At 39.1% G+C, this 17730-nt stretch overlaps 1 protein-coding gene across 6 annotated transcripts in view; it reads right to left on the reverse strand.

Moving 5' to 3' along the window:
* Nucleotides 1–653: 653 nt before the first annotated feature.
* Nucleotides 654–17730, reverse strand: part of CDKL5 (cyclin dependent kinase like 5) — a 180944-nt gene continuing 163867 nt past the window's right edge. For 5 of the 6 annotated variants that reach the window (XM_084790453.1, XM_084790456.1, XM_084790454.1 and 2 more), the window contains 4 exons: nt 14489–14588; nt 10319–10441; nt 8976–9095; nt 654–7933 (listed from right to left, as the gene is read on the reverse strand). In XM_084790453.1, the coding sequence (XP_084646579.1) occupies nt 7547–7933; nt 8976–9095; nt 10319–10441; nt 14489–14588 (730 nt within the window). In that variant the 3' untranslated portion in view covers nt 654–7546. The remainder of the gene's footprint in view (nt 7934–8975; nt 9096–10318; nt 10442–14488; nt 14589–17730) is intronic. The other variant, XM_084790458.1, reaches the window with a different exon arrangement.

Genomic DNA, 17730 nt, shown 5'->3' on the forward strand with positions numbered 1-17730 from the left:
ACTTGACTCAGCTTTCATTTCTTAAGAAACAGGGTCCTCTGATCTCCACACACTTGCTGTGGCACAAACATGTCTATATTCAGACAGAGACAGACACATAGGATGAGTTTCATCTCTTACCCTCATTTACAGAACGATATATAATATTGGACTGACAGATAAAGTACCACAAATTTGAAGTTTTTGTCCCCATGCTGAGCAGTACACAGTCATACCTCCATCTGGACTATAAAGTGATGAGGTGTAACCATTGTGCCTGTATTTTGCTTGTGTCTAGTAGCATCCTTTTTTGCTCGTAATAGTCCAGTAGCATCCCCTTTGGTTCAGGATAGTATGTACATTCGGCCTAAATCAGGCATCAGTCAATTATGCCTGTGCATATTATCTAGCTATTTCTGTGCTATATGCATAGAGTTCTCTGGGGCCACAGAACACTTATGGCACAGACAGTCCATTTACTATTCGACCTGAGTTTGCCAACCCCTGCTCTACAACAAGAGGCAATCTTCAAGAGCTGACCATTTTTCTTTCTTTGTGGCATTAAGCATGCCAGGTTAGAATCTCTGTTTATCCTCAGATATCCAAGTGAGCACCAAACAAACTATATAAATGACAACACTCAAATGTGAAAGAAACCAAAGTTTTCACAATGCCAGGAGGGGAAAAGAACTTTATAAATAGGAAAAAAACCATTAAGTAACAGGATTCGCTTTGCTTTACATTAATTTCTTTCCTCTAAATTGATTACAACTTCAAAGGTCCATTGCCCCTCATTTGAATCCGAACGCGTTCTTGTTTACAAAGAAAGAACTAAAATGGAGCTGCTTGCTATTCAAAGGCAAGAAGGACCACAGTGCTCAAGATTGGGAAAGCCTGGCAGTCACATCAGTCAGTGCAAAATCTGCATTTTATTAAAGACATGTGGGAAGATCCATTCAAAAATACATTGTGCTCAGTAAAAATTAACCATTTCATGCTGTTAATGAAGGTTACCACGGAGTAGATATTTGTAGAATATGTACAGCAACAATAGAAATTTTACAGAAGTTTAGAATGGAATACATGCCAGAAAAAACTTGATAAGATGTACCAACACAGGATACAAAGAGTTATAGAAACACTTTACAAATGGTTCATAATTAGCTTGTGAGGAGTTTTAAGTATTCAACACTTTAAATTCAGTTTGGATTCAAAAATTAAAAAGATTAACAACCACATCACACCCTTGCCACAGTAAAAAGTATGGATTACACTTTATATAATGGATTATAAAGTCTGTGCAATTAAGAATGTCCACTGATTTCTTCATCTACCAAACATCAGCTGGCATATCCCTCTGGCTTATCCCTATTTGTGTTTTTTAAGAATGAACAGGGGTCTCAGTGTCACCCTGTCCTGTGCCTTCCCAGAATACCCTCTTCAAACTTAGTAAAGATTGAAAAAGCTCTAATACTTATCTAAGTATATACAGAATAACTACCTGAATTCTGAATGGCACAAAGCAATTCTTGGAGATCGAACTCTGGGGTAACTATTTTGTTTGGCTTAATTGTCTCTGTTCATCAATGCAACTGTACAGTGAGAATTTACTTCTTTCTCTCCCCACATTTGCCTGCTTCTCCCCCAGCCCAACTCCATCACTGACCAAAGAGTAAACAAAGAGAGGGGCGAGGGACTGGTGACTATAACCCAAGGATCCTCCCTAGGGAACAGATTTTCTGCAAGCTTTACTTTCCAATTTTGGAAAACGGAAGCCAATGGAGAATATACACATTCTCCATGAGGAAAAGCATTGTTGTCTTTCTCCTGAAACTCTACTGAGTTTAACTAGAGCGTTGGATGATTCTGGCAATAAACACTTTAATCCCCCAACAGGGACAAAAGTCAAGGCATCTACCTTTTCGATTCCTGGGTTTCTTCTGAATAGACCTGAAGCACAGCGTTAGGACAAGCTTGTCTATGCCAGAAATGAATCCCACCAGCCTTCTGGGAAGGGAAATCCCCCCCTCCCAAAGGATGTCTTGAGGGATTCTCAGCAGGTCTGCCAAACAGGAGGGGACACGTAGGGATACATAAGGCCTCTTTCTCCCTGATACTCTGCCTGGGAAGAGCAGCAAACAAGGCAACTTCTAATCTTTATACAACACTGAGACTGATTTCAGATTCCCAAGGAAGACCAATTGGATCGAGGATCAAAGCGGGCAGAGAGAGCCTACCCTCATGAGAAATGAAGAGCGTTAGAAGTGAAACCAGTTTCACCTCTACAGTTCTGCTGCAGGCCCTACAAATTCAGTGTACAGACTACGACAGTTATTTTATTTTATTTTTTTCTGGCAAAACAAGAGACAGCCCTCCCTTAAATGTGGGAGTAAACAGTTGAATGAAAATACAAGGCAGGTCAGGATCATATTTAACAGCCTACAGTAAATAGAAAGAAAGGTGGGTCATGCCCAGAGAAGAAAAAGGTGGAGTAGGGACCAGGCCAAATGCTGATGAATTAACAAAGAACTGTGGGCAGCAATGATTGGTGTAAGTAAGTGGTTTTCACAAAGTCTACCATCTTGTCTAGTAAATTGAATTAAAAAAAATTACATAGGCAATAGGGCCAGAGTTCCCTAGCCACTTGGCTTTTCCCTTCAGGTGTATACAAACAGATAAGGGGCTTCATTTTCCTGCATGGCTCCTCATTCATGGTTTCTAAGATTGAATTTTTTTTTATCAGTTTAACCAGACCTCAAGATAGTCTAGATTCCAGCTGGTAAAGAAGCAAAAGAGAAAACCACAACCATTTGTAAGTCTGGATTTTTTTGTTTGTTTGTTTTTTATTTTCTGGTAGTCTGGCCTTTTACAACTTGGTAGGAACTTTCTCCCAAGAGGCTGGTCCTGGGAATTAGTGACAATTGAACTGTCTTTTTCTTGAGTCTCTTTTTAAAGAAAGCAGAACTGTTATTTCTTAAGCCATAAATAAGTTTCAATGAACTTTTATTAGGGATGAACTAAAGGAGGCAAGGAAGTATCGAACTGCTTTCTGACTTGCATTAGTGAAACACACCATAGTCTCAGGTCACAGAAGTAGGCATCTGTGGATCTTCATACCCACACAGCGGAGTTCGATAGCCAACTCTAACGCGGTAGGCAATGAACTTCTAAATGAAAAGGCAATGGCATCCAGAACATAGGTTCTGAGCACAAGAGATGTGAGTTTTGCTGAGTCCTAGCTGAACTCCAGCAGTGAATTCCAATAAACTACTTATTGTCCTTGCCAAAAGTTCTGAGACCACTGAGACCTAAGTGAACAGAATGGACAAAGCCTTCTACATACTGGAAAAGTAACCCTCTGGCCTTTGAAAAAATTATACACATAATGAGATATTCTCAATACATGGCTAGAAGAAAATAAATGGCTTTTTTCCTTATTTACTCTAAAGACTAGTTTAAGTGAGGATACTATGATATCAACTAAGAGGTACTGGGAAGGGAAAATGGGATAGCATTTCCTAGTGGAGTCCACTAGTTCTCTGATTAGCAACATGCTAAACTGGCTAACTCTACAACCACAACATACTTTTATAATACACAGCATGACTAGAGACTGACCAGCATAGGTCTGCTTAGAATTAAAGTATACAACTGCATATGGTGAATCTTTAAGCATGTTTTAAAACAGATTTAACCAAAGCATACAGCACAATACTTCTAGAATAGCCACATCACAACCACCAATAAAGAGTTTTGCTTCTAATCAGTCTGCCATATGCTAATATTTGTAAAGAGCTATTAAATGACTTGATTAAAAAATGAAGACATTTTCTTTCGGTAGACACAGCTGAAAGCCATGATGCCTTTGAGCAGTTGGTAAAAATCATGCCAATCTGCCAGGCTGTTGCTTGCTTCTAAATATAAGCCTCGTGGCTAAGAAAGATTTTTCTAAGGATGCTAACCTAGAATTTAAGTTCTCAAACAGATATAAAGTAACTCTGGTTTCCTCCCAAAGTATGCACCTTTTAGCAGGTCCAAGAGAATGGAAATGAACAATGGGTTGCAAGGATTTGAGAACAGTGGTAGAGGAGTCTTAAAAAGAATATGATGTTGAGGAATGCACTCATGCAGTTATGTAGCTTGGAAAGTCCATGGCCAGAGGCAAATCCTGCAGAGTGGTTGTTGGCCTGGAACGATCTTGGGCAGTACTTCTTAACCTTGGCACTAGTTATGGGTTGGAACATTCTGGAGGATGCCTAGCAACATCCCTGGCCTCTACCCACTAGATGCTGGTAGCAGCCCATGACAATGAAATGTCTCCAGACATTGTCAAATGTGCCCTGGGGGACAAAACTGCCCCTTGGCTGAGAAGTGCTGCTGTAGAGACAGCTCACTTGAGCCTTTTGGCATTGGGGCACTCTCTTTTGTTCTTGGCCTCTAGAGAGAGTCCTACACTTCAGTCAAGACTGAACAAAAATCAGTTAAAGTTTACTTAGAACTTTAGAGAAGAAAAAGAGGATGATACAGAAGTGAAAGTAGAGAAAACAGTGAAACCAAGGTTCTTTTCAAAAGTATATCAGGAATAACTTTCTAACACAAAGTACTTCATAAGCCTTCAATTCAACCTTTGTGTCCTTTAGGGTGTCAGGGCAGATAATAGAACATGCATGTCATCAATTTCCCCTCCTAAAGAAAATGTGGAGGTTTTGAGACTTTCATTCAACTCTTTCCTGCCATGGATGACAAATTTTTGAGGCCAATGAATGACCAACCAGAGGGGGAAATGACAGTTAAAAGCTAAGAGAGGGCTCATTAGATCTGAGAGGAAATGTTACTACCCCCAACTGTGAGCAGGAAGAGAATGAATGGGATTGTAGATTCACTTACAGCTTATTGAGGATCAAGGAAAAGTCAGAACAGACAAGAGCTAAGAAGAGGATAAAAGAGCTAGCTCAGAAACACTAGTTGAAAACATTGTGGCTATTTTCTGGCTCAAATCTGGGAATGTAGGAAAAGTAAGTATTGACTTCATCAGTTAGGATTAGTTTGCTCTAGGTAGAAGGCAATTATTCTAGCCCTTCTTTAAAGAACCATCATGAGTATAAATGTTCTGCAAACATCTGAGATCCCGGTGTTAGCAAAGATGACAACATGGGAAACCAGCCCCTTGATGATGACAGCCACGAATGCCACAGCATGGCAATGGGACCTCGCAGTTCCTAAGCACACAGCACAGTGAAAAGTCTTTCCAGAGGAAACAAAATGTAGTTTCTGGTTTGCAGGGGGCAGGGGGCAAGGGGATACAAAGTACAGATCTAATATGATCTAGTATGAAAAAGAAGAGTTAAATATATACCCTTTTAGTGTCACTATATCCAGGCAAAAACTGCTGAGGGTCTACCTCACTTGGATAATTGAAGACTTGCCTGGGAAAAGCCAGAATTCAGAGCTACCCAGACAGTACTGAACTGGTAACAGAAACGAGATAGGAAAAGAACTCAAGAGCATGCAAAATGAATCAAATTGTTTCCATGATAGTACCCAGTTGAGTTTCATTTTAGTGCCTATTATACTTAGTAAAATTAAATAAAAAGCACCTTAAAATGACCTCTATATATAATCAATACACATCATTATAGTATTTATATAAATATGCAATATGCACACAATTTAAGCTTCAAAGAATCTAAGACCTTTATAATCTTCATAATCATCAGTGCTATGATTCTCAAAATCTTAGGGAAGGGTTAACAGTAACTCAACATATTTCAGTGACAGCTGACTTTATTTGAGGACTGACACTCTCAGAATTCTGGAACAAGTAGTAAATACTGAAAAGTTACCTCTCTGAGGGATGGGAGTGATCTCTAAAAGTCTTATTGCTAAGAGACTACTTTCAAAACTCTATGACTATTGATAGATGATGGTGTTGAGGTGGGTTTTTTTTGTTTGTTTTTTGTCTTTTATGTTTTGTCAAAGATGGTCCAGAGACAGGGGTCTGGCTTGCTGACCAGAGGCCTTGATGATACTTGATACTAATTCGGGAGTTGAAAGTGATCATACGAGGGAAGGATAAGTCCTGTTCTGATGGACGGAATGTATTTATATACAAGTGTACATGATGACCTTGTTACAAATGGACAGTCTCAGGAAGGAAAAAAGGATGTAACAATTTTCTCTACATCTGGAATTGCTTCAGGAGCCTTTTAAATATATTAGAAGAGCAACAACAACAACAACAACAACAACAACAACAACAAAGCATTTAGAAGAAGAAATGCCATAGATGTAGCTCATATCCCACCTGGAGGCAAGAGGCTCCGAGGAGGGCGGACAGCATTCAGGAGCATAAAGCTGGTTTGCAAGCTCCGCAGACAGGTGCCTCTTACAACCTCACAAGAAGGAATGTTCAACTGGCAAATCTTTGGTCTACACTCTAACACTAATGCTAAGTAGAAGAGCACATTCTCTGTAAGGACCCATAAGCACCACTTCTGTCTGTCTTCTCTCATGTGCAAGTTAATGTCCCTGGACACAAGCGAGAGAGCCAAGTGTCTGAGGACAGAAGTGAGGCCTGCTGGGATCCTTTCTGGCTTATCCAACCTTCTTCTCCTGTGGGCCTAGAAAGAGAGGCTGCATTTGTCTGCTACCAAGGATCATGTCTAGAGGCTACTGCTGGGGCCAAAAAGGTGAGTAAAGTTCATAACTGTTACAGTACATGTAGCCACAATTCAACTCCCTTTATTGTAAGTATAATACTCACTTCATATCACAAATGTATAAAAATATGGCAGATAGTGTCATAACGATACTTTCTTTAAATGAATATATTTATAAAACAGACAGTTATTTACCATATATATTTATATAGAGAATAAAATACTCCTGATGCAATATATAAATGTTACTGTTTAGTTTTTATAGAAACTACCGTAGCTGTCCCACTGCTTCACAATGTTCCAAACAGCTCAAAATAACTTTACATTATAACATAAAAGGTATGATTATAACAGTACAATATTAATTATAAATAAATGTTACAAATCCTATCAAATATGGAAGCTTAGAAAACAATTTAAGACATACAGTTCATCTGCTAACCCTTCAAAGGGATACTCCTAGATTACGATAAACCCCACATTTAGTCTAGTCAGAAAAAAATATGTGGTAAGGGCATCGGTCAACATGAATTTATCTATCCCTCACAGCCAGGACATACCCCGACTTCCCCAAGTTCAACAGAGATTGCACTAAAGCTGGAATGTAACGGGGAGAAACTGGCAAGAATTTCTTCTACCTCAATGGCACACTCTATCCATTCTCACACAAGACCTGTGGGGAGTAGTGATCCCTAAGGAACTCCCGTGGCTCTAAGATCCCTGACTAGCATTTGTGGCTTTGAGGAGCCAGATGGCCCCCCTCACACACAATATTGCACACACCTTCATAAAGCTGAAAATACTGGCTTACTACCCTGGCCCAACCCATTTCCCAACCCACCCTGAACCCTCCCCTCCCAACTGGCTTGTCTTCCCCCCTCAAAACACACCCTCCATCCCAGCATAAATTACAAGGCTGTCTCTTTTAAATCATTCAGATTTGGCATTCGTGAGCGATTTGTTCTGTTATAAGGGTGCCCGTTTGGCCCACTCTTGGCACCCAGCTGTTCGGAATAGGAAGGCCCCTCTGTGGCACTCCTGCTCACAGAGGACACGTGCCAACCAGGATCCATCTGACCTGGAAGCTGAAGGGCTGGTCTGCCCTTTGGTGTAGGCTCTTGCCGGATGTTGCTGCTCCCACCTGAGGCCTGACTCAGGGAATGAATCCGAATTTCTGAGAAGGAATTTTTGGTTTGTTGAGCTGTTAAGGGCTGGAAACGAGGATCTGAAGAGGCCGGGTGATTGGTCGATGAAGAGAGATGCAACAACTTGCGAAGGGATTTTAGCGGTTGGCTCTGAAAGAAAGATTAAGGTGTGCATCAGGCTCCCCAGAGCTCTGAATTCCTACTTTGAATAAGCATACAAAAATTTAGGATATCTGGTTCTCTATGCCCCCTTTACCATCAGAGTAGATTATGCTATATATGTACAAAATATAAATGGCCAGGCAAAGAGAATGGCAATTTTGGGGAAGTCCTGTTTATAGCTCCACATATCAAATTATAGTGAAACAAGTCAGATCTATAATCCTAGCATGTGGGACATAAAGCTAGGAGGCCAGTTTGGGTTACACAGCAAACTGCAGGCCAAACTGGACTAACTGATAAAATGCTTTTTTAAGAAAAAAAAAGAAAAAGAATAAAACAAAAAAAACTATAAAAAGTAGAGCCACTGCTTCTTATTCATAAAACTTTGTTTCAAATAAACATGGTAGATTATGTCACAATATTTATTATAGAGTATTAAAGAAATGTAATACTGAAACATTTCCAATTAAAGTAGCTGTTTAAAACAGATACTTCGGGTCCTTGAAAAAAATTACTAAAGCTCTCCATTAAGGCAGGTAAATATAACCCCATGTTATTGTATAATATGCAGTTCCTAATAAAAGCGTTTGCTTGTCTTTATTTAAAAAAACAGTTTGGATTTCAGAAGTTAAAAATATTCTTTCAGAAAAGTTTCTACTATCTGGCTTTCAAGGGCCCATTTGTATTCTACCATCTTTAAGGTAACCTTAATCGTCTCATGATCTCGGTTCATTCTCACCAATATTCCACAGCGTACCTGAGCTGTAGCCCTACTTGTGGGTGAGGACTATTTCTTCTTCATCTTCCCACATTGTTCCCTTGCCCTCCACAGCGAGGTGAAGGATAGTAGAGGCTCGCTTTCTTCCAAGTGGGAAAGGGATCACTGATGCAGGATTCATTGTGACTTGTAAAATGGATCACAGCTATTCATTAGGCCCTATTTGGGGGAAGCTATTTTTTTCTTCCTTGCCCTCCCATCCCAGGACACACTGTAGCCTGAAAATCTGGGAATGATGTTGGCTGTACTTACCTGGGTCTGTAGATCAGAGAGCTTCTCAGGTCTCCACTCCTTTGGTCTGCTGCTTGCAGTGCTAGAAGAGTGAATGGCTTTCTGCAAGGTCAATAGATCGGGACCATCAGTGTTGGGCACCTAGAGGGAAAGATGGAGAAGGATTCAAAAAGCACACCAATAACCCTAATTAAGATATATAACCACACCCAAGAGGAGACCCAAACTGAAAAGTAAACTGAACTAAACCAAAATTCAAGAGAGAGAGAGAGAGGGGGTGGGGGAACCCCAAAAGACCCAGTAGGTAAACCAAAACTCTCCAAATGTTCATGATGCAAGTGGTGCTAGTTAAACTCTGCTGCCTTCTTAAGAATTTTCCCTGTGTTAGGAAAAATTGGCAGATGTCATGCAGCTTGGTTAAAACCTTAACCCCTAAAGCATTCCCATGCTGTTAGTTTCAGTAGCTGTAAAAGAGAGCAGTTAAAGTAGGCTGGACCAGGAACTGCTGTTGTATCCTCATTCCATATTGTAGTTAGGTTATGAACCAGTTCAATAAAACAAAAACAAAAACACAATTTCATGCTGGGAATATGATGCAAACTCTATTTGATGCTGCCAAAGAAGTCTACGGGACTTTCAAGGAGAGAGAAGTGGGAAGGTATGGTTTGAATCATAGTCTCAAACCACTGCCCAGTAAATCTGGGTCTGGCATTGTACACTTAGAAACTGCTGGAAATTTATGCTATGAATTCCAAGTGAAGGAATGCAATTGGTTTATTCAATTACTTTAGTGGACAAAGGGGAGTTGTGCCAAATGCCAAGCAAAAGCCATGGCTTCACACCTAATAACTAGCAAAAGCTAGAGGCAGGTAAGGAAAGAGCAAATTATTAACTAGCACAAGCTGCTTTTTTCATGGAGCCTGCTAGCTCAATTAATTTGGTCAATTCGAACTTGGTTTCAAAGAGACAAACTGCCAACCAAATGGTAACAAAGTCCATGCAGTGAGCCAAGTACAAAGACATTTGTTGACTGTAAATGTTAGTCAGATTCTTTACAGGAATTAAAGGACTTCAAGAATGCCATCTGCCAATAATTGGCCAATCAGTCCATCCAAACCAGACTTACTAGTTTGTTTAGTAGGCTTATGCGTCAACATCTTTAACTGATGCAGAAAACCCAGAATATATACACAATATATATATGTATTATATATCCATATATCCCAGTGAATTTATGGAACTGGCTCAGGTACTTAACTAGCACAAAGAGAATATGACCCCATGAAAATAAGACATGCTGTTGTCATCAGTAAAACAAGTTTACTGGAGCAGTTTTCAGGGCTACTATACATAAAAACGGATACCATGGGTGGAGTGACTAGAGGAAGCTTTTTCAAAGAAGAACTATGCTTTAAATGATTCTTTGAATTAAAAAGAGGAAAGAGGGATTTCTTGATGCTTGGATTCTCTCCGTTGGTGGAGTCTATCTGTAATATAAGATACAAATGAGCTAATTGCAAAAAAAAATTAAGTGCTTTAATTGAAACTACTAGCTCTTGGTAGCCTTCAAATGATTAAATATTAACAGTCATGAAAAGAATCTCTGTGCTATGCATCTAGAAAGATTATCTCTTATTTTTTTTACCTGGAAACAATAATATAAGTTTAGATAAGTACAGACTTTTTCACAGCCTAGACCTTGGTTAATGAGCAATAGTCCAAGGGTACCTGGAGACCTTTAGGTATCTGTTTATTTAAGAATTTATTTATTATCAAATATAAGACTATTATGAAGAACTGTGCTTAATGTTTTACTGATAAACTTCAGCCATTTCCTTATTATTAGGACTTTAGTAACTAAGAGATTTTACCTCAGGGGTTATTTATTATAAAAGAAAATATACTTTAAGTTCTTTTGAACAATAACTTCTCCTTCTCCTCCTCTTCCTCCTCCTACTTCTTCTTTTCGTTTTTTTGAGACAGGGTTTCTCTGTGTAGCCCTGGCTATCCTAGAACTCACAGAGATTCACCTGCCTCTGCCTCCCCAAGTACAGTGATTACAGGCATGTGCCACTGCGCCCAGCTTTTTTTGAACTTCTTGGTCAATAATCTTGAGTCCGTAAATATCATTTGAGAGAGGATTACCACTATTGTGGGATATTACAGTTAATGAAGCAGCTCTATTGTATAGTTAGAAATATTTACCTCATTTAGAACATCTGGCACAATTCAGAATTCTGGCTTTCAAGCAAGGAGATAGAAGTTTCATCTTCAGGGCAGGTAAGATGGATCAGTGGGGCACTCAGCAACCTGAGTTTTACTCCCAGAACCCACATAAAAGTCAAAGAGGGACAGCTAACCCTAACCCTAACCCTTCTATAGTGTGGCCCTGTGCACTCATCCCCTACATCATGCACACACAATATTTTTTAAAAGTCCAATATTTCTCTTGAACTGTCATTTTGAGTTGAGATATGAAGTAAGATACAATTAACAAGCTGGCAAAGTCACCACATGCTCTGAGGGCTTGTGTGACTCCTGGGATACAGAAACAAATCAGATTCCCCAAGGCAGCTCCCAGACTTGCTGGAGTCAAAGCAGGCACTTTTACAACACAGAATTAGTTTTTGTACCATTTTTGGCTACCTCAATGGTCAGAGAACAGAGATGTCCAGAAATGCAGTAAGATCATCTTTTTATTGGTGTGTATGAAGATATCTGTGTAACATCTGAATTTTCCTGTTTTCATAACAGAAGCCTCGAATCAGGCAAAGCCGGTTTTAGTCCTTAAAACTCTGTGTGACTTTGGACAGGTCACCACTTGCCTGGCTCAGCTCCTAATCTAGTAAACTAGATTTAGGATCCACGTCAGCTATACTATGTTCATCTGGCTTCAGATTTCAGTTTCTTGGAATCTTATGTAAAGGTTTCAATCCCATCAATTTTTTTTGTTTGCTCTACTTAGTTTTCTATTTACAGAACTTTAGAAAGTAAAAACAAGTTCCCTTCAGCTACATTTAAATGTTCAGTCAAAGAAAGCCGAGTTAAGCTAATGCCAGGCCTCCATGCCTGAGGTCTGGCACTCTATATGTAGCAGTCTTTCTAAATCTGACTCTAGATTCCAAAGCCCTTACATTTTTTCCTTAGTTAAAAAATGGAGAGGTCTAAAAAACTTTCAGTTTGTAAAACTGAAGGCATGATCTGTGGAAAGCGACTCTGACATTGGTATAATTATTTAATAAAAAGTTTAAGTGGAAAGGATGCTATAGAGAATAGTAATTTTTATATTACCCCAACCTATACTATTTATATATCTAAAATTGGAACCAGATCTTAAATAATCAAGTCAGGCAAAATGCACATACTTGGCTTAGCTACCCACAGTAAGGCAAGAGCTTTAGGTTTTTAATGTTGGTCTAAGAATTAAAATCTAAATTTACATACAAAGTAGCCTCAATTCTTCTACTCTTACTATTTTCTACAACTTAATCAGATCACAGAGTTGTAGGCATGCAGTTAAAAAAAAAACCCACAAAATTTATAACAGTGGCCAGGAAGAGGTATCCAAAGCGTAACACTTGTAGATAATATTTTTTATAGACAATGGACAGAGTTTACTTATTTTTTAAGCGCTTAAAGCACTTTAAACATCCTGAAGCAAAGGCAAGGCTATTTCTTCATTTCTTAATCCAGTTTCAGCAACAAATGTAGTTGCGTGGCATTCTGATTTGACATTTCAGTGTAGGCAAGTTTCAGTAAGAGATAGAGGTGCCCTTTTCTCCCCCCATGAACATTTCAGAAATACCATTAAGATGAAGCAGTAAAACAGACAGATAGGCAAGCAGACAGACAGAACACACACACACACACACACACACACACACACACACACACACACACACACACACACACACCTCTTCCTCCTCAAATGCATAGGTTAAAAAGCCACAGGGAAATACTAAATCCTAATATTGTCTGCCATAGGTTGGGCAAGATTAAGAATGATCTTTTTCACATTTCCCCCATAATTAAATCTTTTATTGGTGGTGATGGTGGTTTGAGACAGGATTTCATCATGTAGCTCTAGCTACCCTGAAAGACACTCTATAGACCAGGCTGGTCATGAACTCACAGAGATCTGCCTTCTTCTGCCTCCTGAGTGCTGGGATTAAAGGTTTACAATACCATGCTCCATGCCCACTCCTTGCTTGACGTCATTTATTTTGAATGAAATACTTATGATACACTTAATAGGCAAGTGAAATAATGCTTTACAAAGGTCTAGATTTAAAGGAGCCTAAAAATACTTATAGGGGCTGGAGAGATGGCTCAGCTTTGAAGAGGACTGGCTACTCTTCTATAGGATCCAGGTTTGAGTCCCAGCACCTACATGGTAGCTCACAACTATCTCTAACTCCAGTTCCAGGAAACCTAATGCCCCCTTCTGGTCTCCATGGTCATCAGGCACACAAGTTGTAAATAAACATATGCAGTTAAAACAGTCATACACACATTGTTATAATAAAAGACAAACAAAACCCACTTATAACATTTCTCAAACAGCTCTGGGACAAATATCCTTATTATGAGTTATATACTTTCCTACAACATCTATGCTTTCTTTAGTTATCACTAAGCCATAATTTCTAATTTTCATGATGCCTTGAAGGGCCTAGAAGCATTCAGTCTACTTATCTTACAGATAAGGCCAATGTGAACAGGCCATTTTGAGTAGGTAACTTTCTTCTTTAAATAAATGAGAGTAAATCTTGTGTGAAATAAAACTAAAGCTCAAACCCAAACCATTGAAAATGGCTAATCCAATGTCACTTAGTTGTGACGGTACTGAAGGAAGGCAGGCTTCTTTTGAGTGGACTGCCCCTACTGCTTCCTCCCCACTTTCTCCTTACTAGACAGATTAGAATTTTCACTTGAGTGGTTCCAAAAACTGATGAGTCCAGTCAAATGGAGCTGGCCCACTGTTCAGATGTGGAGTTTCCAGTAGCTGAGGGGCAGCCTGTCTCCACAATGCCATCATAAGTGAAATACCTTTTCTTACTAAAGCAAGCCCTGAAATGTTAGACGAAATTGCATCTTTATGACTAGATAGCCCAGAAGCCGGGGAAGGATAAGAAATGATGATTATTATTTAAAAAAAAGAAATGATAGTTATTTATGAATTTTAAGATTTAAATGTAAACCAAAACCATTTCCTAAGTTTTTGCATATCTTTATGTTTCCCAGAGAGAAGCAAATTCCATGTCTTCATAGCTTCTACAGGAATCTAAATTCACATGGCTAGTTTATTGAGAGAGGCTTGAAGTATTTTTATCATCCAAATTAAATTTCTTCTACTCCTTGAGGTTCTGCTGAATCTAGAAAGGCTTTGTGAGGGGATGGTAATGTAAGAAAAAGATATCTATAACATATTCACATTAAGAAATTAAGTCTGCCTGGTCCATGTAGAGTATAAAATGTATCCACAGAATAATACAGAAACCCGTGTCATATATAGATATTAGTTATGTACTTACTGTCTGAGTTTTCTTCTTTTTCTTTTTCATAGACCTGAAAAAACCTTGCTTCTCCTTTTCTTTGAGTTGATCAGAATGACTAATATTCTCAGGACTTTTCCTAAATGAGAAGACATTTTTATCATATGGATCTTTGAATCATTCTTTTGCCATAGTGTGACAAACATAATGAAGGCTGAAAATGCATGATACCAGATTCAATCAGCCATGAAGGATGGAGCCCCCAGGTAAAGGTCTTCTACAAAACACACGAGGAACCGAGTCTAAGCAGCACAGGGAATGGCTGTTGTTTGGCACAGGCTTGATCACACTAGCAATTGGAGCACTATTACAAATGATCTGTAATTGCTCTTTGGGACCATTTTCCTGCTGCTGAAAGTCTCTGAATTAGAGGTTCTGTAAAATGCATGGCTTAGAGGATGCCTCCTCTGTAACTCTCCAGGGGAAAGAGCAGAAATCTTTTCAATGCTTTCATTTTTTCTATTTACCTTTTAAAAATAGCTCAACAAGTTTATTTTAGCAGTTTGCCATGTTACTAAACATTAAAAAAAAAACCACAATGCTGCTGCAGAAACATTACAAACAGAAGTAAATATTGCCCCAAACTGGAAAATTCCTATTTATTAAACATTTAACCTATTATATCCAAATCAAAAACTACTCAAGGAAAAACTGTAGACATGATGTATCTTCTATCACAGTATGTTCAAGGTGGTGTGTAAGAGTCATTCTAGCTGAAAATACTGACATTAAGATTGATATCACAATGCCTAGTCTCAACTGCAACCTTGCCTAGTCTTACTGCAACTTGCTCTGCTATATTTGATTGATATCCATGGGAGGCCTGCTCTTTTATGAAGAGAAATGGAGGAGAGATGGATGTCTATGGCAGGGCTGGGAAGTAAGGAGAGAGGAAAAACTGCATTTGAAATGTAATATGAGAAAATAAATAGAATAAAGTGAAAAAAGATTGATACTACAGATAATACTAGGCATCTTAATAAAATAGAAGATATTCAAAATAGGAGACAATCCAGGTGTGGTGGCATATGCCTATAATCCCAGCACTCAGGAGGCTGACACAGAAAGATTAAGCTGAAGGCCAGTGAGGTTATCTGCTTCTAAAAGGAAAACCCACTTAAAAAATCCCTAAGGGGGGAAGGAAAAAGGAAAAAGAGAGGGGGGGGGGACACTTTGGCTTTTGGCTTACACTCTTTATAAAGCAACTCAACTGGTATATTATTCTTAAAAAAAAGAAACCTAACATATTTACATATTCCCTAAAAGTAAGAGTGATAGTATCATTTAAAGTGACAGTTAATTTATATTCATGGTTTCAGAATTCCAAACAGTTATGAGGTGATTATAATATCTAAGAAAATATGAGCAAAGCAGTACCCAGCTTATTTCATTAAAATATGTAAGCCAGAAAACTTCTAAATAAACCATAACTAGTTACATGGCAGAAAGCAAAATGAAGCTATTTAAAATAAATCACAGCTTCAAAGAATAGCCACTGACATGAAAGAGTATTTAAATTATGATACTAAGTAAAAATATGATTTCAAGCTTCCTCTACCAGATAAGTCCAACTACATGGCCAGAAGGTATATAGGTTATACTCATATACTTTTAATATTTAGGTTTTAAAGATCTATTTATCTTATGTGCTTGAGTGTTTAGTCTGTCTGTCTGTATGTATACCACTTGTGTGCCTGGAGCCCACAGAGGTCAGAAGAGGGTGTGTGATGGTTGTGAGCCACCATTTGTATTGACTGGGAACCAAATCTGGATCCTTTGTAAGAAATAATAAGTGCACTTAACTCCTTAGGCATTCCTCCAGCCCCTACATATACTTTTGAAAATGCAGCCTTTATGGTATATACTTGTATTCCTAGCTAGGAAACTAAGGTGGGAGGTTTCACTTGAGCATATGTGTTTGAGAACAGTGGGCAACACAGTGAAACTGCCCCCTCTCAAAAAAGATTGCTCTCCCCAAAAAACCTCAAAAACTCTATCTAGGTAGTAGAATTATTGATATTTTTCTTTTTAATTTCTGAGGACAAATATATACTCCAGGTTATCAACAGGGTGCTGTTGGGGGTTGGGGATACAGCTGAGATGGTGCTGATGTAGCTCAGTTGGTGGAATGTATACCTGACATACACGAAGCCCCATGTTTGACCTCAGAACAATGTAAACTAGACATGACGGCACGTATCTGTAATATGAGCACCCAGGAGCACCACTGTGTTTTTGAAATCCACTAGCACTTTCGATTTAAGCACCTCTTAATAAGTTCTAAGTTCTGAAGTACCCGCTCTGTGATTCAATCCAGCCACACTATAACTAATCTGGGAGGAACTCAGAGCAGTACATTTATCACTTTGAAAGCTAGACAGTTTAGATGTGGTTGCATGGGTGCAACTGGGATGGTGGAAAGTTACAGGTTCTCTAGATGCAGTGCTGTACTGTTGGGAAAAATACTGCCTTCATGAATGCAGTCTCGGGTGTGTGTGTGGGGGGGATGGGGACTGGCATTAGAGTAGAATTTCAGTGCTAACAGGAAATGAAAGAAAAGGATACCACTGCTAGGAGGAAGTAGAATTCTGCCTGGGAAGATAAAACTCTAGGCAGGATGAGGTAATATATAAGTAAGGGACTGGAGAAATTGGGGGTAAGAACAAAAGAGGGGTAGGAGAACAGTTTAGAATTTGCAGTTTGGCATTGTAGAGTTGGTCCTGTGAAACAGGGAAGATGATGATGGATCAAAGATCCTCCCCAGGGTCTTTAAGGCACTAGATAAACTACAGTCCAGGAGGAATGATGAGTACAACATTTCCAAGTTGAAGCAGACCAGGTGGAGTGGCTGAGATCTAGGCAGGGAAAGATTCTAGGGTCCAATAGGAAAAAAGAAGAAAATAACCCTTGAATAAGATGAAAGCTAAGACTGGAGCATGAGTATGTTCTCATCACCAAAGACAGAAGAAATTACGCCGGAGCAAAGAAAGAAGATACAAAGAAAGAACAAAGCACAACTACATAGAAACACAGAAAACCCAAAGAGAGAAAAGCCTGGAAGAGAAAGGGAGGGAGAGCAGCTGCCTGGAACACAGACACTTGAAAAGCTGTGTGGTACACAAAGGAAGAAGGCGCCTTGAACAAGCAGCATTGTTCCTTCCAGGCAAGAGTGTGGCAACTATTTCCCTATCTGTATTTGTAGCCCCTAGACTTTCGTCCAT

This window comes from Acomys minous, assembly GCF_964271855.1.
Source record: "Acomys minous genome assembly, chromosome: 7".
In the NCBI taxonomy this organism is placed as follows: domain Eukaryota; kingdom Metazoa; phylum Chordata; class Mammalia; order Rodentia; family Muridae; genus Acomys; species Acomys minous.